Source organism: Anolis carolinensis, chromosome 2 (assembly GCF_035594765.1).
Source record: "Anolis carolinensis isolate JA03-04 chromosome 2, rAnoCar3.1.pri, whole genome shotgun sequence".
In the NCBI taxonomy this organism is placed as follows: Eukaryota; Metazoa; Chordata; class Lepidosauria; order Squamata; family Dactyloidae; genus Anolis; species Anolis carolinensis.
In genome coordinates this window covers 210,123,615-210,149,830 of record NC_085842.1, presented here as the reverse complement: position 1 = coordinate 210,149,830, position 26,216 = coordinate 210,123,615, and the positions used below count along the sequence as shown (strand labels likewise).

At 39.2% G+C, this 26,216-nt stretch overlaps 1 protein-coding gene across 1 annotated transcript in view; it reads left to right on the top strand.

The window, feature by feature from the left end:
- Positions 1 to 25,860, top strand: part of LOC100555455 (unconventional myosin-Ia) — an 82,625-nt gene extending 56,765 nt beyond the window's left edge. Inside the window, exons 20-29 of the mRNA XM_062971638.1 lie at positions 2,507 to 2,656; positions 4,572 to 4,640; positions 8,421 to 8,507; positions 11,631 to 11,705; positions 15,828 to 15,962; positions 17,113 to 17,219; positions 17,314 to 17,446; positions 18,161 to 18,313; positions 20,618 to 20,745; positions 25,430 to 25,860. Of these exons, the coding sequence (XP_062827708.1) occupies positions 2,507 to 2,656; positions 4,572 to 4,640; positions 8,421 to 8,507; positions 11,631 to 11,705; positions 15,828 to 15,962; positions 17,113 to 17,219; positions 17,314 to 17,446; positions 18,161 to 18,313; positions 20,618 to 20,745; positions 25,430 to 25,553 (1,161 nt within the window). The 3' untranslated portion in view covers positions 25,554 to 25,860. The remainder of the gene's footprint in view (positions 1 to 2,506; positions 2,657 to 4,571; positions 4,641 to 8,420; positions 8,508 to 11,630; positions 11,706 to 15,827; positions 15,963 to 17,112; positions 17,220 to 17,313; positions 17,447 to 18,160; positions 18,314 to 20,617; positions 20,746 to 25,429) is intronic.
- Positions 25,861 to 26,216: the final 356 nt, after the last annotated feature.

Genomic DNA, 26,216 nt, shown 5'->3' with positions numbered 1-26,216 from the left:
GCAGTTTGCCAGCTAAGGCAGCTTAGGTGCTTTTCCTTCTCTGCAGAAGTACCCTTAACTTATCCACTGATCATATCAAAATATTGGCCCTAAAACCTGACTGACTATAAATGAGCTTGAGTTATACATGCGTATATACATGGTATTACAATCTTTACATCTCGTCTTAATGACAAATAACTTACACATGTGTCCAAATTACACTTTGTAAACATGTATATCACTTGTAGGTATTGACTATTTTGCAGGAATACTTTAGGTAGTGCCAGAAATAACTTTCTTTGTCCAATGGTCTCTCATCACAAAAATGTTGATTGCCCACAGCTGCAAGTAATACAGATTCAAACCATTTGGCTGTGTCATGTTGCAATATTATTCACTATTTAATTTTTGGGTAGACTAGGGTGGGCAAAGTGTGAAGGCTCATAGGCTGCATTGCAATCCCACAGGGGCATTTTGTGTGCCCCAGAAATAGAGTTATCATACCCACTGTTTGATTGACATTATCTGGATTCTAGGGACCCTTCCAGACAGGCCCTATATCCCAGGTTTTCTATTTATCCCAGGTTTTCTGTTTATCCCAGATTATCTGGCAGTACAGACTCATATAATCCAATTTAAAGCAGAAAACCTGGGATCAGATCCTGGGATATAGGGCCTGTCTGGATGAACCTAGGGCAGCTATCCATTGCCTATGTGGATTTTCATTTGGCTTGAATTCAAAGCTTTTGTTAAAAATTAATCTAGCCATTGTAGCTGAAGCTATATGGGGCAACATGTGAAGGTGCATCTCTCTAAAATGGTCCTTTTAAAAAAAAGTTTAGGAGTGAAGGAAGAGAAAAGAAGTCATGTGAACAGTGGAAGGACATGGGAAGTAAACTGACGGAGGGAATACAAGAGAAGAGCAGTGAATATTGCGAGCAACAGCATGCATAAAGCAAGGAATGGGGTGCATTGTGAGAATGTGATTTTGGGGGGGAAAGGAGTAGAAAAAGGAATGAATAGTGTGAACAGCAGCACTTAAGAAACATATGGGGTATAATGCAAGGAATTGAGATTAGAAGAAAGGGGGAGTATGAAAAGAGGAAGAGTGAATATTATGACTGACAACATATGAGTAAGAAGCAAGATAGGAGAGGCAATGTGAAGGTGTAGAGATAGGAGGAAGTAAGGGATATAAGGGTTCTCTCAGATCATCTGTAACTGTAAAAATAGTATGAAGTTGGGGAAGGAAAAGATGCCACAATTGATGAGCTGATTTTTTATAATTAGAATAATTAGAATAATATGCAAAATACATGCCTAGATTTTAAGAAGTGTAATACAGCAAGCCTACCCAGTTTTTTTATATAAAACTTTGCCCTCCAGAATGCCTCTGAATACTATCAAGGAGTTTTTGCAATGCTTTTGGTCCATTGGGTCATTGTAAGCTAAGCTAAGGCCTTTTAAAAATCAGGATTTGAACAAGAAATAACTTCTAGATCCATTCTATTGTTTTAAAAGGCCTTTCCTGGGCTTAAAATGATTGGGGGAGAGGAGGCAAAATCATGGTGAAAATGTTTCCCGTGCTTACTAGAGTGCATCTTATGGCAATTTCTTTTTGTAGGAGAGTGCATTAAGGAGGGCTATCTTCCAAAGCCTCTTAGGAAAGGTTCATATCACTCCTTAGACTTCCATAATTATATATCGTAAGGTACAATGACACAAAGGAGGCACTAGCAACTATTGGGAAATTATTGGCATAGGACAGTACCACAGTATCAAGAATTTAAACCATGAATTGCAGCTAATTTTAAAAAATCAGTATTTACTCAGCCTATACTCGCTTTTTGTATAGTATTTTTAAAACAAAACAAAATCTATTCATTTGAGAGTATGCTTTTAAAACTCAAGCACATTTCTGTGCTTGTTTTTCAAACTGTACATCTTGCTTGTGTGAATTCTCCCCACTGACGTACAGCATGGATGTATGTATGTATGTATGTACTTTGCCTTCTGCATTTTTGAATTGTGTTTATTTTTCTATGTGCAGTTCTCAAATGTGGATATTTTAGGTGTGGTCTGCAATCATACTGCAATGAACAGGAATGAAAAGAGTCCAGTTTATATTTAGATTGATTGAAATCCACATTAAAAAGTCTGTCAAGCATATTCTTTCAACATTTCTAGTGTATGGTCATAAATAAAGATGAAAATGGTTCTGCTCGAAGTAGTTCATTTATTGAACTCTATATTTCCAGTGGAATAGGACAGAACCTTGGGATGGAAAACATTAAAAACCTTCAAATTTCACAACCATGTTGTCTCTCTCTGTGGGTAACTGAAAGTTTTTAATTAACCACAACGGGATGTGCTCTGACAGTCTTCACTGCAGAAATCAATTGATATGTTTGATCCTCAGTTTCACGTAGTATTTGTGATAACACAGTGACCCTTCATAAGGGAGAATTTTCAGCATGGTCATATCTGACTCCATATTACTGGCTTTTCAACTTTGCCCTTGCAGCTTTTTGATCTGGAGAGCAGACGACAACGGCGAGTTGGGGAGCTGGCAGCCCTGATCCAAGCTACTTTCCGTGCATGGAAATGCCGCAAGCACTATCTACAGATGCGTAAGAGCCAAATCGTTATCTCTGCCTGGTTCCGGGGCCACGCGGTAAGATGCAGATATGAACTCACATTTGATCCCTGATTTTAGACTTGCAGAGCATTCTTATTCTCTTTGATGGTAGTTCAAAGTCTTTGTTTGGCGTGCATTTGTAGGGAAAGTGGACTCCACCACTGATCATGCAATATTTGCCTAGCTTATGATTTGCCCCTTTAGTTTCTAAAGATGGGCACCAGCCAACCACAAAATATGCTGGTGCTGGTGAGGAGTGATTACAGATTCTGACAGTAGGAGTTACGATGGGTGCAAAACAGCTTGGAACAATTTTGTTTTCTCATCAGTTGTCATAATTTTCACAGAATGTTGAAAGGAATTAGTGAGTGATAAATACTGTACATCTTGTATAATAATAATAATAATAATAATAATAATAATAATAATAATAATAATAATAATAATAATAATAATAATAACTGGGATTTGCACGCATCATCCGAAAATACATCACACAGTCCTAGTCACTTGGGAAGTGTTCGACTTATGATTTTGTGAAACGAAATCCATCATATCTTTCTTGTTTGCTGTGTCATACAATAATAATAATAATGTAATATAAAACTTTTTTGTATTCTACCCTATCCCCCCAAGGGGACTCAGGGCAGATTCCAACATATAATGGCAAATATTCAATGCTTCCATAAAACAAGCAAATACTGATATAAAATCCCAGGAAAACCCCATATATGAAAACAGAAATTAAAACCTAACATCCAATTAAAGCTAAGATCAATGAATTAAACCTAACATCAATAAATTGAACCAACATAGCCAGATAGAAATTATATACTGACATAAAATCTGAACTAATGGCCCTATTAATTTAGAGAAGCCAACTGGAGTTCACAAAATTGTGTGGGTTAGTTGTGTGGCCTATGGTGGTAAATTGGGCTATATTAGCAGAGCCCAGATGCAAAATAATATTCAACCAGGGCCCTATAGTGGTCAACTCATCGTGTAATCCTCCTCCTCTGCAAGCACCCATTACTACTGTCTCCTACGTCCTGAAGAGTCATCCAAAACCATTTTATCATCTCTGCTCATGGGAGAAAGAACCATTAAATAACATTGGCCACTAGATCAACCTTATGCATTGGAGTTAGAGAGATGTAGTAACAAAACCATTTTCCTACCAAAATCTGCTACTAGAGTTTAGAGATGCTAATCATAATACAACACTCCCTTCACTCCTTTGCCATTCCTGATTTCTCCAAAAGGAAAGCCAAGGAATATATCAATTTTTGACAATTTGTCTTGTTTCTATGTCCATCTGAATCAAAATCACTAAAAAATCTTCTGAGGTGTTTGGATTGAGATTTGGTCTATTTTACTGGAAACCTGGTTCTTTTCTAACATTTCTTCAATCTGTGCAATTAAATCTGATATATATATATATATATATATATATATATATATATATATATATATATTGCAATTCCAAGCATCACAGTACTATTTGCTATGCTGAAATGTATCTACAAAACATACATATATTGATTTACCATTTACAAAATGATTTGGTCTCCTACAGAATATAATTCTTGCAGAAAGGCAAATAATTTGTTTCAGAAAAATCCTAGCATCCTTGATAAACTACAATAACCAAAATTCTTCTGGGAAAGCCATATCGTTAAACCAGTATAGAGGCAGATCATCCCTAAAATTCATTCCTCTATGAATTTGGAAGCCCTTTCTTGACTAGTGTCAGTTCTTTACCTGAAGAACAGAGGAGAGGATTTGGATCCTGAGAACTTTAAGTATCAGTGCAGGACCTTTATCCTCTTTTCCACTAGTTGCAGAAATCATAGCATTCATTTCACAATCAAATCAGCTCCTTATGCTGATTCAATGAGGTTTTGCATGCTTGCGGTATGCTCTCTGCTAAGGTGAACGTTTTGTTTTGCAGCAAAAGAAGAAGTATGAAAAAATGAAGGCATCAGCTCTTCTTATCCAAGCCCATGTCCGAGGCTGGAAGGTGAGCTTGGACTATTTTGTTAAATCTCTGATTGAAAAGAGCCAGATTTATTTCCAGTTTTAAACTGATTGATATAAACCCACCTGAGGGGGTGGCATGAACAGTCTCTGAGAACTATCACATGAGTGAGTCAACCCAGCATTGAAGCTGATCTCTATGACACAACATCACGCATATCCTGCTGCCTTTTTGTCACCTCTTTGCAATTAATGCATGCCTTGTTATTGATAAGAAAAACTTTTCAGTACATGTCAGTCCTGCAATTTTGTGCAATGGGACCATTCTGCTTTTGAAGTGACATCATTGGGCAGGATTCTCATCCTCTTCCATTCACCCCCATCTCCCTTGTTATTCCTAAACCCTTTTTAAAAAAATACAAAATTGCTGGAAAGGTGAAATTTCTATAAGAAATATTTTTTAAAAAAATATGTAGCAGCAGAAGTCCAGGAAGGCAGGGTTAAGAGAGTATGTGGGGTACAACCATGAAACACGAATTGATGAAATGGTATAATTTTGTGAATGGGGAGAGGTGTGATAATTAGGCTGCTCATGCGGATATGTTGCTGCTGTCAGTGAACGTGTGACTGCCATGGAGTGGTGGCTTTCTTTGATAGGGTTGTGATTGTACTTGGAGCATATGCATACACACACACACACACACACACACACATACACACACACACACACACACACACAGTAGAGTCTCACTTATCCAACATAAACGGGCCGGCAGAACATTGGATAAGTGAATATATTGGATAATAAGGAGGGATTAAGGAAAAGCCTATTAAACATCAAATTAGATTATGATTTTACAAATTAAGCACCAAAACATCATGTTATACAACAAATTTGACAGAAAAAGCAGTTCAATGCGCAGTAATGCTATGTTGTAATTACTGTATTTATGAATTTAGCACCAAAATATCACAATGTATTGAAAATATTGACTACAAAAATGCGTTGGATAATCCAAAATGTTAGATAAGCAAGTGTTGGATAAGTGAGAGACTACTGTGTATATGCATGTGTATGTGTATGTGTATATGTGTGTGTATATATATATATATATAGGTAAAGGTTTCCCCTGAGGTTAAGTCCTGTCATGACTGACTCGGGGGGTTGGTGCTCATCTCCATTTCTAAGCTGAAGAGCCGGCGTTGTCCGTAGACATCTCCAGGTCATGTGGCCGGCATGACTGCTGTTACCTTCCCACAGGAGCAGGACCTATTGATCTACTCACATTTGCATGTTTTCGAACTGCTAGGTTGACAGGAGCTGGGGCTAACAGCGGGCACTCATTCCGCTCCCGGGATTTGAATCTGGGATTTGAACCTAGGACCTATATGGATAAATAAAACATGTATGACTACAATAAAATCAGGAGTAACAGGAACAAACTCTGGGACTTTCTGGTCATTTAAATTAGTTTGGGTGTGCCTATAATCACCTATTTATACAACAAAATCTTCAAAGACAAACACTCCTCAGTATCTAGTTATCTAGGAGCCTCCCGTGGTGCAATGGGTTAAACCCTTGTGCCAGCAGGACTGCTAGACCAACAGGTCAGCGGTTCGAATCCAGGGAGAGCAGGTGAGCTCCCTCTGTCAGCTCCAGCTCCCCACATAGGGACATGAGAGAAGCCTCCCACAAGGATGGTAAAACATCAAACATCTGGGTGTCCCCTGGGCAACATCCTTGCAGATGGCCAATTCTCTCACACCAGAGAGAAGTTGCTCCTGACAAGTCGCTTTGGGTTGTCTGATTTAGTTTCAGTTGGTTTACGAGTTGCTAACAAAAGCTAAGCCACAAAAACTAAGTTTATGGAGCATAACAACTACTTTCAAAGTAAGTCCTGCACAATTAAACAGGAAATGACATTTATAACCCTGGAGCAAAAATCGTGTTACATAGTGTATTAGTCCCAATTAGATTTGATCCATTGAATCAATGGGGAAGTACGGAATCAGTTCCAGTGAATTAATTAGCCTGCTTTATTAGTCACAAATAAACACTGTACAATCGGCCCAATACATTCAAATTTAACTTTTGCGGATTTGATTATCCACAGATTAGATTATAATGCTATCTCTGGGATTCTGTAGGACCTTCAGTATGATTTTATGGTCAACCTGACAGAGACTGACATAGATCCTGCAGGGTTCTTATCCACCCCCTCCCTTCTTCCACAGTCTCGTAGGCTCCTACGGGAACTTAAGGAACAGAAATGCCAGAATCAGGCTGCCACCATCATTTCTGCTCACTGGAAAGGCTATCAGGTAACAAATACACATTGGCAACAAGGTGTCTGGTAGACCAGACCCGATGGCCATGCGTACCACTAATGCCTTCCTCATTTGTTCTCTGCTGGAGAACACTTTTGTAGGAATCTCTAGGTCCTCCAGCGCAATTCTGTGGTCAACTTGTGTTGGAAATTGGTCACAGAGCCATGCTGGAGGACCTGCACATTCCTAGAGAGAAGTCCTCTCAAGTTAAAAAAGAGCATTTTTTATTTGTAGTTTTTCATGTTTGCAGGGATTTTGTGTCCCTAGCCCCTGCAACTGTGGAGTGCTGTCTTTATTATATTAATATGAGAGTTGCGGTTAGTTACGTCACACCAGTTGAAATTAACGGAGAATCAGAAACCACTATTCCCCCCACGTCCTTTAGCTATGATGACAAATCACAGGCAACACTTGCAGATCTTAGTACAATATGAGGGACTGTAGGAGTGCACTTATCCTCTTTTCAATGGGTTGCTGGGAAATTCTTTCTTTCTCCCTGGAATCTGCTGTCTGATTATTCCTGTGTGTACACTCTGATGAATTCTGGTGACTATGCAATCAAAACTACACCCAAAGTCATTGTTGCATGTTAATCTTAGAAAATTCAGCCCGGTAAGTGAGGGAAGAAGCTCCTGTTTCTGCATTCTGGCATGGCATGGCTGTGATCCATGTGTAAAAATTGAGTCTGTCAACCAGTTAAAGGTTGTTTTAATTTAGCTAATTATCAGCCTTTTAGCGGAGCCCCCTGTAGTGCAATGAGTTAAATTCTTGTGCTAGCAGGACTGCTGACTGAAAGGTCAGTGGTTTGAATCCAGGGAGTGGGCTGAGCTCCTGTCTGTCAGCTCTAGTTCCCCATGTGGAGACATGAGAGAAGCCGGGTGATAAAACATCAAACATCCGGGCGTCCCTTGGGCAACGTCCTTGCAGATGGCCAACTCTTTCACATCAGAAGCATCTTGCAGTTTCTCAAGTTGTTCCTGACACGGGGGGGGGGGGGGGGGGGGGGAGGCCTTTTAGCTGGTTGATAAAATCTTTTTCAATATTGTCATTAGATAGCATTTATTGTGCTATCTATTGTAGAGGTGCTTCTTGGGGATACAAATAAATTGGAAGCTAATATAATAATAATAATAATAATAATAATAATAATAATAATAATAATAATAATAATAATAATATCATTTGAAAATTCCAGATCTAAAATTCTTTCCCCCCCAAATGGTAACAGAATTAGAACAAAGGTGTATCTTTCTCAAACAAAAAAAATTGCCTTTCTTGATTAAAATTACTTCTTCACAGTTAATCAAACTTTGATTGATTTGCTATTGGAAAATATTTCTCACTGGCTAGGAAGGGTACTCACATTTCTGTGAAAATTCAGAATTCCCCGACTTTGTTTGTTGTGCTCTGCTTTTCTTTGTTGTTGTTGTTGTTGTTGTTGTTGTTGTTCTGGGCTTCTGCAGGGTTCTTATCCACCCCCTCCCTTCTTCCACAGTCTCGTAAGCTCCTACGGGAACTTAAGGAAAAGAAATGCCAGATTCAGGCTGCCACCACCATTTCTGCTTACTGGAAAGGTTATCAGGTAATAAATACACATTGGCAACATCGGTGTCTGGTAGGCTAGACCCAGTGGCCTGCCACCTGTAGCTAAAATATCCATCACCATGTCTTAATTCTTTCTTTCATATCATTCTACCAGGACTGAGCCCATAATTTTTTTCCATATTTTCTTTTCTCAGAGTTTGAAATGCAATTATTTTTACTTTAAAAATTCTCCAGTCCTCCAAAATGACAAAAATATAATGTTTTTGGAGTAAAGTATCAGTGTTTCCTGTTGTACACAAAAGATATTATTTATTGTTGTATTAATTTTAAAGTTGTTACACTGTGTGATCACAAAAAAGTGTTATGTTACAGACAACATATTTCATTGTAACACATTTCTTCCAACATCAGCCCACCCCCTCCCCATATGACTACCTTGTTAGGGTTTTGTCTGATAATTACACAGAGGTGTAGTGAGTTGGTTGATTGGCATAAATTCTACGGGGGGGGGGGGGGGATTATAAAGAGAAAACATTTTTAAAAAATAGATAAAAAGGGGAATTCCATAAATGTACATACTTTCTTGTGGTCTTGTTGCATAGCAAGTGGCAATATTCTGGAAAAATTCCAGAATATACTGAAACAATTTGTTATTCTATATAGCCAGTGCACTAAATCACCTGGGTGTATCTTCTGCTTCTGCTTGCATTTTCATTCTGTCTCAACTCCTAAAATCATTGTGCTCTAAACATCTTTCCAATGGGTGGAGACAAAGAATGTATGGACAGTACTAATGAATTAATATTTTTTCCATTATAAAGTCAGTTGTCATATGAAGGTTGGTAAAGGTAAAGGTTTTCCCCTGACATTAAGTCTAGTCATGTCCGACACTGGGGGTTGGTGCTCATCTCCATTTCTAAGCTGAAGAGCCAGCATTGTCCATAGACGTCTCCAAGGACATGTGGCTGGCATGATTGCATGGAGCGCTGCTACCTTCCTGCCAGAGTGGTTCCTATTGATTTACTGACATTTGCATGCTTTTGAGCAGCTAGGTTGGCAGGAGCTGGGGCTAAAAGCGGGAGCTCACCCCACTTCCCGGATTTGAACCACTGACCTTTCGGTCAGCAAGTTCAGCAGCTCAGTGGTTTAACCCACTGCGCCACTGGGGACTCCGTTATCATATGAAGAGTCCAGCATATTGAATAACTTGTGTACTAGTTGTTTGAGAATGTTATTTGCACTAAGGACTGCTTCACCTTCTGTACTCACATGACAATTCCTATAATGCCCGGTGGTGTGGCAACTAATATGATCCTCTAAGAGCTGCCACAAAATGGAAAAACATCACCAGAAAAGAAGGCAAAACACAGATTTGCAAAAAAGAGATGTATGTTAAATTGTGTGTACCGTGTTTCCCCGAAAATAAGACAGTGTCTTATATTATTTTTTGCTCCCAAAGATGTGCTAGGTCTTATTTTTAGGGGATGTCTTATTTTTCCATGAAGAATTCACATTTATTGTTGAACAAAAAAAATGAACATTTATTATATACTGTACAGTAGTTGTCATCACAAACCAACATAACCAAACCAGACAAACTATGACTTCTGTCAAGAATGTCTTGTACTACTGTCTAAATATAAATAACATTTTAATATATTATTACCATTATTTCCATGTACAACTGGTGTGTACATTTACCGATCCTGCAAGTTCTGGTGTTTTGTTTGGCGGGCGCCGGGCATGCTTCCATACAAAAACTTTGCTAGGTCTTACTTTCGGGGGAGGCCTTATATTTAGCAATTCAGCAAAACCTCTGCTAGGTCTTATTTTTTGGGGATGTCTTATTTTCGGGGAAACAGGGTATGTGTGTGTGTTGTATGTCTTCAAGTTATTTCTGGCCGGTAGTAACCTTAACACAGGTCTTCTAAGCAAGATTTTTTCAGATCATTCTTGCAGCTGCATTCCTCTAAGTCAGTTGTTATCAACCTGTGGGTCCCCAGGTGTTTTGGTCTACAACTTCCAGAAATCCCAGCCAGTTACCAGTTGTTAGGATTTCTGGGAATTGAAGGCCAAAACATCTGGGGACCCCCCCAGGTTGAGAAACATTGCTCTAAATCTTCCAAGATGTGACTTGTCCAAAATCACTCACTGGGGTTTGATGACTGAGTAGAATTCAAGTCGTAGTCTCACATAATCCTGCTCCAGTGTTCAATCCACTTCATCACTTTGGCTCACACTGCCGATGCTTACATGTGTATGAATGTCCATATAGCTCTATATACATTTTATGTCTCTAAACAAGATGGCAACTAGTAAGTGAGTAAATGCAAACTTGGATACATATAGCAAGATAGATAAAAATGCAGTACATGTGACCATGAGTAGGGTAGTGACTAGGCAACTAGACTGTTCTATAGGTAATATTTTCAAGACCTCTCCCGATTTGGATTGGTCTTTAGATATGGACCAGACAGCCCTTGAAAGTGAAAATATCCACAAATAAAGTTTGATCTTCTGAGACTGTCATTCAAATGGAGTGCTGACCTCTTTAATGTAGGACATACAACCAAGTTAAAGGGGATGTCTGTTATAATCCCTTCCAATCTGCATAGACTAGGCATGGGCAAACTTTGGCCCTCCAGGTGTTTTAGACTTCAGCTCCCACAATTCTTAACAACCGGTAAGCTGGCTGGGATTTCTGGGAGTTGAAGTCCAAAACACCTGGAGAGTCAAAGTTTGCCCATGGCTGGCTTCAACTTGTGGCTCCCAAAAATGGTGGACAATCCTAATTTGGCAAGGATAATCCAGGGACAATGCAAATTAATTGTGTTTCATCTCACCTTTCCAGCAGCTTTTAAAATGTCCCAGTTTTCCCTTTATCCTCACTTTATACCCATTGTTGCAAACCTGGGTTCAAAGCACAAACGTAGTATGTGCTCAGTTAACTCAACCAGGTGGGCAGGAGAAAAGTGGTCTCAGAAGATTAAAATGTATGAACAGGACTCTGCTTTTGGAGAGCACAGCCAATATATCAGGTAATGCTGGGTAAAACAGGCCAATGGTCTGGCTTGGGAGATAGACAACTTCCTTTGTGTGTATGTGTGTGTGTCACTTAAGTTATGACATGCTGCTGAACAGAATTGTCATTGTCTCACAGACACGGAAGGAGTATAAGAAATATTTCCGCTCTGGAGCATCTTTGCGCATCACCAATTTTATCTACCGAAGCCTGGTAAGTACATTCTTCTTGGAATAGGAAAATACAGTGAGAGGGAAGAAGATGCTTTCTTACTTGTGGACTTTCTATATTCATGTGGTCGATCGCTATGAGAAGCCAAATGGTTGCCCTTACACATCAATACGTAAGACATGGAATGAAGGTGCAGAATGTGATTTTTAAAAAGCATTTTTCCCTTCTAAGAGGACACTGGCTTGGGTGGAGAGGTCAATAATTGTAAATATTAAAGTATTATTATGAATATCAGTACGTACATGCAATAAGTGCTAGTTTTCTGTAAGCAAAGAAGAACTAACCTCAGTATATGCTTAGAGGAAGGGTCATAGATCAGGGATAGAGCTTGTGTGTTGCATGTGAAAAATCACAGCTTCTCGCTTTTACATAATTTGGTTTTTTATGTACTGTATTTCAAAAACTAGAATTGATAGGGAAAACTGGTGCCATGTTTGGAATCGGCAGGTCACATATACTCAGAAACAGGGCTAAAATTTGAGGCACCAAACTGTGTGTTGGTGAGTGATGCTTTCCTGAAAGAGAGTGCCTTTTATCTACTTTAGGATGCTATTAGGTGTGTTATCAGTTCACGCTGTCCTGTGCAAATGGACTGCTTCCTCCAGAATGTACCTCCCCTCCAAAAAAAAAAAAAAAGGACAAAATTTCAAAATGGTAATGGAAAAATATGAAATTTAATAAAGTAGTGATTATCCTAATACATTTTCATCTTAGAGATGCTGAAAGAAAAATCATCATATAATCATATAATATTTTAAAGCTGTATCACATATTGTCTCTACTATGTCACAGAAGTAGCTGAACTCCATCTCCCATTTGTCTTAGCCAGCATAACATGGTGTAGTTAAGCAGCATCTCAAGGGCCAAACAGTTCCCATACCTGATATATACAAAGTTATTTATTTATATTAGGAGATTTTAAATTCCCTGGAAGAATATATATAGACAGAAATGATAGACCGAGATATACAGATAAGTTTGCCAAAAGGTCTGGCTTGCTGTAGAGTCACAGTGGGCCTTTTGTTGGAAGCAGAAAGAAACAGTTACTTATTCTTCAAATTATGAAGAAAATGATGTATTTGGCAAAATAAAAAGGGGTGTTTTAAACATAGCAGGGCCCCTTCTCAGATTGAAGAATCGTTGCACTTCCTGAGTCTGTTTATGTTCTGTTATTTACACTTTCATAAGTGCACTGCAAACCTCCTTCTCAACTACCCAAACTGTTTTCCCAATTAAGCAGGTCTTTAAAAAATATATCGCATCAACTCCAGTAGTTTAAAAGTGGAGTTGAAGTCTAGTGTGTTTTTTAATGTGGCAAACTGTCACTTTCACCATGGGCATGTTACTTTTTGTGTTATAAAAATGACAATATAGCAGGGGAGTGGGTTCCTGCAACAACTCCCCTGTATCCCCACATTACCTTCATTCATCTTCCTGCTGTTGCTCATATTGATTTCCATTCGTTTTCTAAGAGTCATTGTGGAGTGTATGGCAATAGCACAACAACAAGTTGTAGCACCCCATCTAAAGGTATTATTTTGGCAATTAATTGTGTTGATTTCTTTGCTTAGACCAAACTTTCTCAACGTTTTTATCCAGGAAGAACTCTTGACATGGAATCAAGTCTCAGGAAACTCCTGCATAAAAAATGATCATGGAATCCTATATCCCTTTTACTTAACGTACACAGTTGGGTTTCACTTTTCCAGATTTAATTATTCACCAAGTTGATTAATATAGGTTCTAAGGAATCTCTAAAAGAAAATGTAAAGGTTTCCCCTTGACATTTAGTCTAGTCGTGTCCAACTCTGGGGTGTGGTGTTCCTCTCCATTTCTAAGCCGAAGAGCTGGCGTTGTCCAAAGATACCTCCAAGGTCATGTGGCCGGCATGACTGCATGGAGAGCCATTCCCGCCAGAGCTGTACCTATTGATCTGCTCACACAAGTTTTCGAACTGCTAGGTTATCAGTAGCTGGGGCTAACAGCGGGAGCTCACCCCCAAGATTCCAGTCAGCAAGTTCAGCACCTCAGTGGCTTAACCTGCTGCGCCTAGGAATCTATAGGTTCTCCAAAAGTGATAATTAAAGTGATACTCAACAGGCAATGATTTGGAGGCTTCTAGATTAGTTTATTAGGAGTTTATTTAGAATGTGTACAGGTTGCATGTTGTAGATCAGTGTAGTCCAACCTATGGCCCGTGGGCTGCATGGGGTCCACCAATTCATTTTTGTTGGCCTTTGTAAGTAAGTAAGTAAAAGTTTATTTGTATACCGCCCTCTCTCCCGAAAGGGACTCAGGGCGGTTTCCAATATAAAATCAGCATAAAACATTGTACAATAAAACACTGAAAACACTATAAAATGCTATAAGAATTAAAACCAAAACAAAACATAACAATTGACTAAAACAATCATATAAGCAGAAGGAATATAATCACTCAAATAACATATGAATCTGCAAAGAAAAAAGAAAAAAGACCACTGGGATGGAGGAGAGGATGGCCTGGAGGGACCACTAGAACTAAAATACAATGTTATATTCTAAGATGCTTTCGGGCAGAGGAATATAGTGCAATGTTTCAAGTCAAAGAGATGGCCTGTGCAACTACTATAGCTTGCCCTCCTTACTGGAAAAATATTTTAATTTAATTTATATGAGTCATCACTGCTAGATAATCTGGGATAAACAGAAAACCTGGGATCAGATCCTGGGATATAGGTCCTGTTTGGAAGGGCCCTTAGTTAAGTAGCACATTAGTGCAATACATTACGTAAGGAAAGGCTTATAACTCATTTTTTTTGTTAATGAAAATAACTTCTTAACTTTACTGTGATTCCCTATAGTGATAGTGATGTGCATTTTAATCCACAGCAGGCATGCCAAGGATGTATATTGAGCTAGTTGCTAAATGAAACCAAATCTAAGCAGCCTGAAATGTGAATGTTCTTTGTGGAACCAATATGCAGAAGTAGCTGACAATGGCACAAAAGGAAAGTAGGGAAGTGAAGGGAAATAAAACAACCTTTTCTGAAAGGGAGTAGGTAAGGGGTTTGGGCAGGATAGCAAATGGGGAGCAGGAATGGTGAAAAAGCAATGAATGGGAACAATTCGCTGCAGAGAGAAAAAAGGAGAAAAAAAATATCCAGTTACATTGGAATGAATAGTTAAATTGGAATGAAATAAAACAAGGCACCATGATGTATTATGGCTTGAAAATATGCTACTGAACAATACCTTGCCACATATAATTTTTTTGACCCCATGTATGCTTGTATGCAACCAAATAAGTAGAAATGTGAGAGCATTTGCCACAAGAGGGCACTTATAACAAGCCACGACTTTTGAGATGAGGAAACCGTTATTCAACTACACTTAGGTTACCGAGCACCCTGGAAGGTATGGAGAAATTGCAAACAGTATTACTAGGCTACTATTCATGAAACAGAATTGGCTACAAATAAGAATGGAGTTTTTAAAAAGATAATTTGAACTCTTTTCCCCCTTAAACAGCCTAAATTCAGAGCTCTTCAACTTCAAAGCTGGCTTGAACTTACAAGCTTTTCAAACATAGAGGACTATGTTTGTAAAGTAGGACATATGATCCCCTAATAGGATAGAAGTGTATTGTCACATAGTTTGAGTCCCCTGAATGTCATCACGCTCTGTAAGAAAGCTAATGCCAACCTAATCATGAAGGTGTACTGGCATATACAGTGCCTTGAAAGAAGAGCCACATGCTTTTGACTTTTTCACTTGTTGCTGTTATGATCTGGCATTGAAATGCATTTAATTAGTAGCGTTGCCACTTAATGTTCACAAGATACACAGCGAAGAAGCAAAATATTTAATGGTGACACAAAAGTTAAGTAAATGAAAGCACACTGTCCCTTCTCAAAGGGTGTGTGCATGTACAGGTGAACATTTCTGCAAGGCACTGTAATCCGTATTAGAGAGATGCTACAATTTAAGATGACAGAAAGCCTACTCTGTATGTTTTAGGAAGTAACCGTTATAAGTGACCTGTAAAAGCAAAAGAAATTTGCTGTCATGTACGGACCATTCCCTTTAGATACCCTTTTTTTCTTCCTGTCTCCCACCTAATAGGTGCAAAAATTTCTCCTGGGCCTAAAAAACAACCTCCCTTCCATGAAAGCAACTGACCAGGCTTGGCCTCCTGCCCCTTATAAATTTTTCACTGACGCCAATCAAGAGCTGAAGAAGATCTTCCACCATTGGAGGGTGAGAGACGGGTGATCTATTCATTCTTCTTTCAGTATCCATCTTGGGAGAAAATCAGGATATAAATTCAATAAAATCAGTCAATCAGTCAACTGAATCTCAAAGAGTGGGTAATTTGAGAGTATACAGATCTTGTCTGTTTGCCAGTCCAGTTACGGTGGACCTGAACGTATTATGCAAATTAAACATTCAGTAATACAGTAGAGTCTCACTTATCCAATGCAAACGGGCTGGCAGAACATTGGATAAGCAAATATGTTGGATAATAAGGAGAGATTAAGGAAAGGTCTATTAAACATCAAATTAGGTTATGATTTTATGAATTAAGCACCAAAACATCATGTTATACAACAAATTTGACAGAAAAAGTAGTTCAATACACAGTAATGCTATGTAGTAATTACTGTATTTATGAATTTAGCACCAAAATATCACGATATATTGAAAACATTGACTACAAAAATGCTTTGGATAATCCAGAACATTGGATAAGCGAATGTTGGATAAGTGAGACTCTACTGTATATGTTGTGGTTGGCAATAAGTGATGGTAGAGGGGATTGAAGTAGCATTGGAAGAGACTTCCCTTCTCTTCATTTGTTTCTTCACTTCTTTCATTCTTAGTATGCTTGTCTACCCAACATGAGAAACCTCAGTTGCCTGTTAATGAACTATAATTCTTCCCCTTGTGTCTCAATACTGGCTATAAAGACTAAGGCATATGGTTTATGACATGTTCTCTTGAATATGTAATGTTAAGCAGATCCTTAGTGTCTGTCTGCCTGTCTTTATAGTAAGTAACAGGGTCTTTAATCCAGACTGGAGTTACTATGTAGGTACAGGAGATTTATGTCTCCCCCTTATATACATCTGACCCCACCCCCATTTCACTTCTACACAGCAGCTAAAGAAAGTGAAGTGGTCCTCCATTAACACGAGTGGAACTCTCCCCTTCCCCTTCCTTCTGTTGAGAACATTTTGGGGAATCCAGCACCAAAGAGGATTCCAAATGTGAAACAGGTCACTCTAACCTATTTTTTGTCAATAAAGCCAGAGTTTTTTGTGGTCCTAGCACAGAGATGGCTCTAGAATGAGATGTCTAACTTTTGTGTTTTGTCCCATCTTTTCCACATTCTTCCATTCTGGCATAGTGTAAGAAATATCGGGATCAGCTGCCACCACAGAGAAAAGCACTCTTACAGGACAAACTGTGTGCCAGTGAACTTTTCCGAGGCAAGAAAAGTTTGTATCAGAAGAGGTAAGTGGAAGAGCTATCCAAACTAAGATGGGAAATTTTACTCCTCAAGAATGGCACGAAATTACCAAGTTGGTGTGTTTTTTTTACCTTTTAGCCTCTCACAGCCTTTCAAAGGGGAATACCTGGGTCTCAAGGAGAATCCCAAATATCGTAAGCTCCAAAGCACAGCTGATGGCAAGCTGGTTATGGCTGACAATGTGAAGAAAGTCAACCGAGGTGATGGAAAGGTGAGAAAAGGCCTCACTTTTCCTACTGATTTCCAAAAGAAGAGGCTCAAGATAAAGAATAGGGTTAGATAAGAGGAACAAAAAAGAAAAAGAGAAAGATTCTTTGCAGTTTACTGCTATGGGAAAAACAAATCACTGTCTCAAATGACAACTTTGCAATGGAGGTAAAACTTACCCACCCATAAACCCAGCCAGTCCTGTCCAGTGATAAAGGGTTATAAGCCTGGTAGCACAGATGGATCTGGTGGATTTTTGGTTGCCTGCTCAATGCTTTCCTAATGATTTTTTTTTAAAAAAACAAAAACAAAAAACAGTGCTTTGATTTTATATTTGGATGGCTTTTTTGAATTTTTTTAAAAAAAACTTAACTAGTCATGATATTAAATGAATACTTCATTTGGATGGAAACTACCTGGATCTCCTGCAGAAATGAGGTCCACCCTCCCTTGTGTCTTCACGAAATGTGTCTATGAATACAGTTGAGAGATAGTCCTCCCCTGCAGATCTTAAAACCTGAGCATGCTTGCAGAAGGAAATAACATTTTTTCAGATAGTCTGAACCCAAATCATGTAGAACCCTGAAGGTCAAAAGCAGCACTTTGAACTGTGTCCAGAAACATACCAGCAGCTATTGAATTTGTTTCAGGCAGTGGGTGTATTACTTTATGTCTTTAACCAGCAGCTATAGCTGATAAAATTCTCTTTCCGTTCCAGGCTTCTACTCGAATTTTTATTCTTACCAAAAGTCACATCATCCTAGCTGATCCCAAGGCTGCACAGCCCAAAACAGTGATCACCCTGAGTGACATAGACAGCGTCTCTGTCACACGCTACTCAGATGGGTGTTTTGTTCTGCACATCAGAGAGGTAACGCAATGGAGTGGGGCAGAGAGAGGAGGGATTGCTACCCAGAAAGCTAGACAGGAAACTGGGACATGCCAGAGAAATTCCTGCGTTAGTTCATGCTTCTGTAATCCTCTTTGAAAATACTGTGGCATAGTGGAAGGTGGAATAAAAGGGGAAATGTGACATGTCTATTTTTAGTATGCACTTGATTGCAACCAATCTGAAAGGAACTTCACACAGATTTGGAATTTGCTGTATTTATTTAATTTTTAAATTTCCACCTCTCATTGGTGCTTTTGGTAGCAGTGAAAGAAAAGCACATTTTACAATTAAACACTAGGACATTTACAGGGTGATTAGAGCTTCAGCAAATCTCTCAGAAATTCTGATCATGATAAAAATACAACCTAAAAGGAATTTTTGCCATGACAGCCACAATCTGCATAAATGTAAGGCTAAAAACAAGTCTGCAATTAAACCACTTCTTGGATTGAGTGCTATGCGATCACAGTAAATGTAGTTCTTGCTGGACATAGCTGAACTTATTTCTGAGAAATGCATGGGTTAGTTCATTCAGTTACCTAAGTCACCTAAGTGATTGATCAGTGAATGACATAGAATCCTTCCACTTCTTCATCTCCACAAATATTAGACCCATTGTTTTTTGGTCTTAAAGCCTGATGTAAGCGAGAACTGGCAGGATAGAAGCTGTCAGCACAGGATTAATTGAGCCCTATCCTCCCATCCATCACTTCTCTGCTTGTAATCATCCTTTCTCATTGGCATTAGAAAACATGGGCCTGCCATCATCATGGTTGGGTTTCTCTCCCTTAACCTGGTGTTGCTAGACCTGGTAGTAGTTAGTTTGCGGTTTGAGGAAAAGGAACGTATATTGTCCTCCACTCCACTTTCACAAAAGGGGTGTGTTGGTGACATATCATTATGCTTGCATGTGTGTGCATCCATAGTTTACAGGAGATATCTAGATCTATTTTCTGCAAGATCCCAATCTAACTTGCAACAACAGTTGGAGGCTTCAGGACACAACTCTACCTCCCCAGCTTGTAATTCAGTGGTTCTCAACAGCTGGTAAACTGGCTGGGATTTCTGGGAGTTGTAGGCCAAAACACTTGGCGAGCCACAGGTTGAGAACCACTGGTCTAATTGGCTATTGGGGTGCCTTTTCTGGCTGCCCTTGAGCACAGAGTGAGGAAGAAAAAAACCTTACATTGGGGGAAGAGACTGGTTTCTCTTCTCTTAGGAACTCACAAGCAGCTGCTAAAAGAAGCCCAGTTTTACTCTTGCTGCCGATCAGTAGCCAGGGAAATGGAGCTTTACCTGGCAGTTTTTGCTCCTGACTGTGGTGCAGCAGAAAGCAGCTGGGAAGAGGGAGAGGTACACTGGTGGAGACTGATGCTAGCATGATGGGAGATCTTAGGTACAGCAACCATAAAAGTATGGTATTGCCTAGCAGTAGTTAGCTGAGCTGACAAAAGGAAGCTTCAGATCCCCTAAAGCAGGGGTCCCCAAACTAAGGCCCGGGGGCCGGATGCGGCCCTCCGGTGTCATTTACCTGGCCCCTGCCCTCAGTTTTATAATATAATATATTGTATATACATATAATATTGATAATAATATTATAATGTAATACAATATAACACTAATAATACCATATAATAATATTAATTATATATTCTATATTACATATAATATTGCTAATAATATTACAGTATAGTGGTATAGTTCAATATAGTAATATATAATGCTAATATTGTGCTATGCTAATAATATAATATATTGTATGTACATATAATTTGTAAGCCACTCTGAGTCCCCTTTGGGGTGAGAAGGGTGTGATACAAATGTAGTAAATAAATGCAGTAAATAAATAAATAATAAATAAATACATTTTAGACTTAGGCTTGCCCAAAGTCTGAAATGTCTTGAAGGCACACAACAACAACAACAACAACAACAACAACAACAACAACAACAACAACAACAACAACCCTAATTAACTTGACTATCTCATTGGCCAGAAGCAGGAGCACACTTCCCATTGAAATCCTGATAAATGTATGTTGGTTAAAATTGTTTTTATTTTTAAATATTGTATTGTTCTTTCATTGTTGTTGTTGTTGCTGTTGTTGTTTTTGCACTACAAATAAGACATGTGCAGTGTGCATCGGAATTTGTTCGTATTTTTTTTCAAATGATAATCCAGCCCCTCAACAGTCTGAAGGATTGTGGACCGGCCCTCGGCTTAAAAAGTTTGAGGACCCCTGCCCTAAAGCCATGATAATAAACTGGTTTTGTTTTTTCTAGTCTTCCACAGCAGGCACCAAAGGGGACTTCCTGCTTATCAGTGACCATCTGATTGAACTGATCACTCGACTACACCAGACCGTGTTGGACACTACAAAGCAGAAATTGAAACTTCAAGTGGCTGATGAGTAAGCACAAAATCAATAGTCTTGGGGGGAAAGAGATTTCAGTAAATAAGGAGTCCTTGATTTTCTCTGATTTCATCCCCACCCTGACATTTTATCTGAAGGATTTTTGAGGATGTAGGCTAAAGCTGTGTCCCCACATAGGCACAAATCCACCAGTGGGTCTTAGTGAGTTCAGAGCGAACAAACAGTAGAATCATTCCTGCTGTTATGTAGTTGAATGATCTGCAGTACCTCTACTAGGCTTTCCAACTCCAGACTATTTCTACAATAGCATCAACAAACTGCCCCCCTACACATAGGTTGGAGCAATGTTAAATCTCTCTCCAAAGATATCTGCCTCACCAGGGGCATTTTTGCCTGATATTATTAAATGGGAGTCAAGGACATTCTCTCTGCTTCAGTGATCTGCAATAGATTTCATTGGTCCCTTCCACACAGCTGAATAAAATCCCACATTATTTGCTTTGGACTGGGTTATCTGAGTCCACATTGCCATATATTCAAAGCAGATAATGTGGGATTTTATTCAGCTGTGTGGAAGGGTCCAATGAAATCTATTGTGGACTCAGATAACCTAGTGCAAAGCAGATATTGTGGGATTTTCTGCCTTGATATTTTGGGTTATATGGCTGTATGGAAGGGCCTTGAGTTTGCCTGCATGCAGAAGTGGATGTGCCTCTGTGGTCTCCACTAAGCTGTGGTATTCAAAACAATTTCCTGCACTCCAGAGTTTTTTTTTTAATGCGTGCATGTATCAACAATAGGGGAAAATGTTGAACCTACATATCTGAAGTTGGTCCAACCCTGATGTAGTGGTCTTGTGGCATGTATGTCAATTCTATGATAGCTAATCATTCAGAATTTGACACCCTCCCTTTTTTCACTTAAAATAATGCTAATGCAAATGATTAGTTGAAGTAGTTAGAACAAGCACCAGCATCTTACCATCTTCACAAATTAATATAGCCTAAATAGCATGTTTGATATAGAAAAAGGCAGCTCTCTGAGTGGTAACAGGATGAAAGCTGGTTTCCCTATGAAGACCACTCTTTATCCCTGTAAAAAGCTTATATACAGTAGAGTCTCACTTATCCAACACTCGCTTATCCAACATTCTGGATTATCCAAAGCATTTTTGTAGTCAATGTTTTCAGTACATCGTGATATTTTGGTGCTAAATTCGTAAATACAGTAATTACTACATAGCATTACTGCGCATTGAACTACATTTTCTGTCAAATGTGTTGTATAACATGATGTTTTGGTGCTTAATTTGTAAAATCATAACCTAATTTGATGTTTAATAGACCTTTCCTTAATCTCTCCTTATTATCCAACATATTCGCTTATCCAACGTTCTGCCGGCCCGTTTACGTTGGATAAGTGAGACTCTACTGTATTTGACTCCTAATGTGAAACTGTTGACTCCAAGCATTTATAGCATTTGACAAATCTTGTATAGAAATGATGACCACATCATGCAAAACTTATTGCAGCATTATGAGAGTTATCTATTCTCTTGCAACTTTTGTATCTGTTTAGCTTGACATGTGGCCTGAAACTCTGCTAAACGAACTTGAGCATTGCAGCACCTTCTCTAGATCAGGGCTTCATAAACCTTTCCCCACAAGCCCTTTTGACCCATTTTTTTTACGCAACTCTGGGTATCTAGATAAATGAAATGAGTGTAAAATCAAATATTTGCTGATTTTTAAAAATCAGCATTTGCAAGGCTTGCTAAACAGACTGATTTCTAGAATTGGACCCAAATCCTGTTTCATCTGTTTCATTCGTGGTTTTATTCCGTTCTGTCTATTCGGATGGCATGGAAGGGTACAACCCTCTCTGGAATGAAAGGAACTTTGTGAAACAGGAAAAAGGAGGTTAACGATAGCTGTTTGGTTGGCTGATGTTTGGCACTTGGCTGTAGGCCCTGGCTGGCAGGGCCTATAGCAAAACGCCGGGCGCTCAACGCTCATAGGTCTGGTAGACAGGAACTACAGCCGAGCGCTCAATGCTCATAGGCCCTGCCTGCCTGACCTATGAGCATCGAGCTCTCGGTGCTCAACTGTTTGCCCTGTGAGCCGAGCCTACAGCATCGAGTACCGGATCCGCTCAGATGTAGACCCTAGCTGGCAGGACCTATAGGCCCTGGCACTTTGCCGCCCATGGCCCAAAAAATCATTTTTTAGGACATTGAATGGAAAAGCTCATTTGTATAGGTGCCCATTTCCATAAGCAGTGGGCAGAAATAGAAATGGGGCCATATGAATGGGACAAATAGAAACAGGCAGCGATTTCATACAAATGCACGAGACTACCGATTTCCCTTTTTATAAAGTACTAGCTGTGCCCGGCCACGCGTTGCTGTGGCGAAGTATGGTGGTATGGGAAATAAAGTATTGAGGAATTGGTGGTAGTTAAGGTCAAGGGTAAAGGTTTTCCCCAGACATTAAGTCCAGTCGTGTCTTACTCTGGAGGTTGGTGGTCATCTCCATTTCTAAGCCGAAGACTTGGACTCCTCCAAGACTCCAAGAGTCCGTAGACTCCTCCAAGGTCATGTGGGATGACTACATGGAGCGGCGTTACCTTCCCGCCGGAGCAGTACCTATTGATACACTCACATTTGCATGTTTTCGAACTTCTGGGTTGGCAGAAGCTGGGGCTAACAGTGGGGGCTCTCTCCGCTCCCCCAATTCAAACCTGTGGCCTTTCGGTCCAGAAGTTCAGCAGCTCAGCGCTTTAACATGCTGCACCATCAGGGGATATTATTTCCTAAAGGTTGTGAATATATAATACTTCTGATTGGTTTTTTTTGTTTGTTGGAGGCAAGTATGAATGCTGCAATTAGGAAAAATGATTAGGATGTAATGGCCTTGCAGCTTTAAAGCCTGGCTGTTTCCTCCCTGAGTGAATTTTTTGTTGGGAGGTGTTAGCTGGCCCTGATTGTTTCCTGTCTGGAATTCCCTTGTTTTCAGAGTGGTGTTGTTTGCGATATTTTATGTGCTTCTACTGTCTGTGGCCCTGAGAAAACAGAGGATTTTCCAGACTTTGATGATGGGAATACTTTGTTGGGAGGTGTTAGCTGGCCCTGATTGTTTCCTGTCTGGAATTCCCTTGTTTTCAGAGTGGTGTTGTTTGCGATATTTTATGTGCTTCTACTGTCTGTGACCCTGAGAAAACAGGATTTGCCAGACTTTGATGATGGGAATACTTTGTTGGGAGGTGTTAGCTGGCCCGGATTGTTTCCTGTGTGGAATTCCCCTGTTTATTTACTGTCCTGGTTTTAGAGATTATATTGTTCTGCATTATTCTATCCCAGTAATTATTTCATATTAAAGAAGAATCTCACTTATCCAACATTCACTTATACAATGTTCTGGATTATCAAACGCAGTCTGCCTTTTCATAATCAATGTTTTTGTAGTCAGTGTTTTAAATTCATTGTGATATTTTAGTGGTAAATTTGTAAATACAGTACAGTAGAGTCTCACTTATCCAACATAAACGGGCCGGCAGAACGTTGGATAAGCGAATATGTTGGATAATGAGGAATTAAGGATAACCCTATTAAACATCAAATTAAGTTATGATTTTACAATTTAAGCACCAAAACATCATGTTAGACAACAAATTTGTCAGAAAAAGTAGTTCAGTACACAGTAATGCTATATAGTAATTACTGTATTTATGAATTTAGCACCAAAATATCATGATATATTGAAAGCATTGACTACAAAAATGCGTTGGATAATCCAGAACGTTGGATAAGTGAGACTCTACTGTAAATACTACATAGCATTACTGCGCATGGAACTACTTTTTCTGTCAAATTTGTTGTATAATATGATGTTTTGGTGCTTAATTTGTATAACGATTACCTAATTTGATGTTTAATTGGCTTTTCCTGAATCCCTTCTTATTATCCAACATATTCACTTATCCTGCCGGCCTGTTTACGTTGGATAAGTGAGACTCTACTGTATATTTCTAATCTTATATTATCTGCTCAGAACTGGATTATATGAGGCTCCTTCTTCACAGCTATATAAAATGCACACTGAAGTGGATTATATGGTAGTGTGGACTCAAGATAATCCAGTGCAAAGCAGATAATATAAGATTATAAATGGGTTATATAGCTGTGTTGAAGGGCCTTGAGTCTACACTGCCATATAATCCAGCGCAAATTAGATATTCTGTGGAAGAAGTCTAAGTGAGGCCTAAATCTGCCTGTCCCCTAACTGAAACCTGGCTGTCCCTTGGTTGCTAGGCAACCAAGTGGGCAGAGATTAGCCCTCTAAACTGGCAGCAATTGGATAAAAAAATTATTGCTCTCCCTCTAATTAGGACTTTATTTTTCTTTTCTTTTTGTTGTATCAACCTTGAGGCGTGGATGATGGGTTGTGTTGTCAAATTTTGAGGTTGGGGGGGGCTGTACTTTTGTTGTTTTGTGAGTCGCCGTGATGCCAACGCTCTTTTATATATATAGACAGCTGAAGCATCATCTGCAGAGTGCAGGTAATGCTGCACAGCAGATTTGTGTAAATATCTAAAACAGCCATCGTTGAGTTAGGGGGACCCCATTTGGAGTTAGAACCCTCAGTTTAAGAAGCAGTGCTCTAGGTAAGTTAGTATTAGAATGTTTCTTCTTTCATTCTGATAGTTGTTTTGTCTTTTCCAGGTTTGTGGTGAAGTTTAAACAAAGCAGCATTGCTGTCAAGGCGGTGGAGACAGCCGTAAAGCAAGGCACAGGGCCAGTCTTTAGGAAGAAAGGCAACCGTAGACTGGAGGTGTTGGTTCAGTGAGGTGAAGCAGTCCAAAAGCAGCTGCCCTGGATTTCTGGAGAACATGGAGCTGAGAACCTGCGATTTATATGTGAATCATTGCCAACTTCAATTCCTCTTGGTTTTAACTCCTATTAGAATCTTTACTTCGGGTACAGCTATCTGAAATATTTTCAGAAATCAATCAACAACACATGTCAGTTTCTCTGCTGAGGACAGAAATGACAACTTGGGCCTCATATTTTTAGCAATGGCGTATCCTGTGTAGAAGCCTTAATTTGAGCACATGTGGGAGAAAAATGTAATAAACCCCACAAGGGAAATGAGATATCTTGTCTCCTTCATTAAAAGCCAAAATGAATGTTAGGCGTCCACAATACCAAGCTGTTTCCTGGGTTACGTCTTTTAAAGACAACATTAAAGCGCAAATCACAGGTGTGTACTCTATTAAGGTTGGTTGCAATTATTCTCCAGGAACCTTTCAGACTGTGATTGTTTTGAGATATAGAAAAGAATTGCAAAAATTTATTAAATTTTATTTTGAATCTTGCATACTGAGAAAATTGCTCTCTGAGAGTTTTGCCTTGACCAAAAAATAATGTATGGTTATCTGACTTGTGGGAAGTTTATTAAACTTCACTATTCATTAAAACAAAGTCATTAATTAAACGATTTATTAAAAAT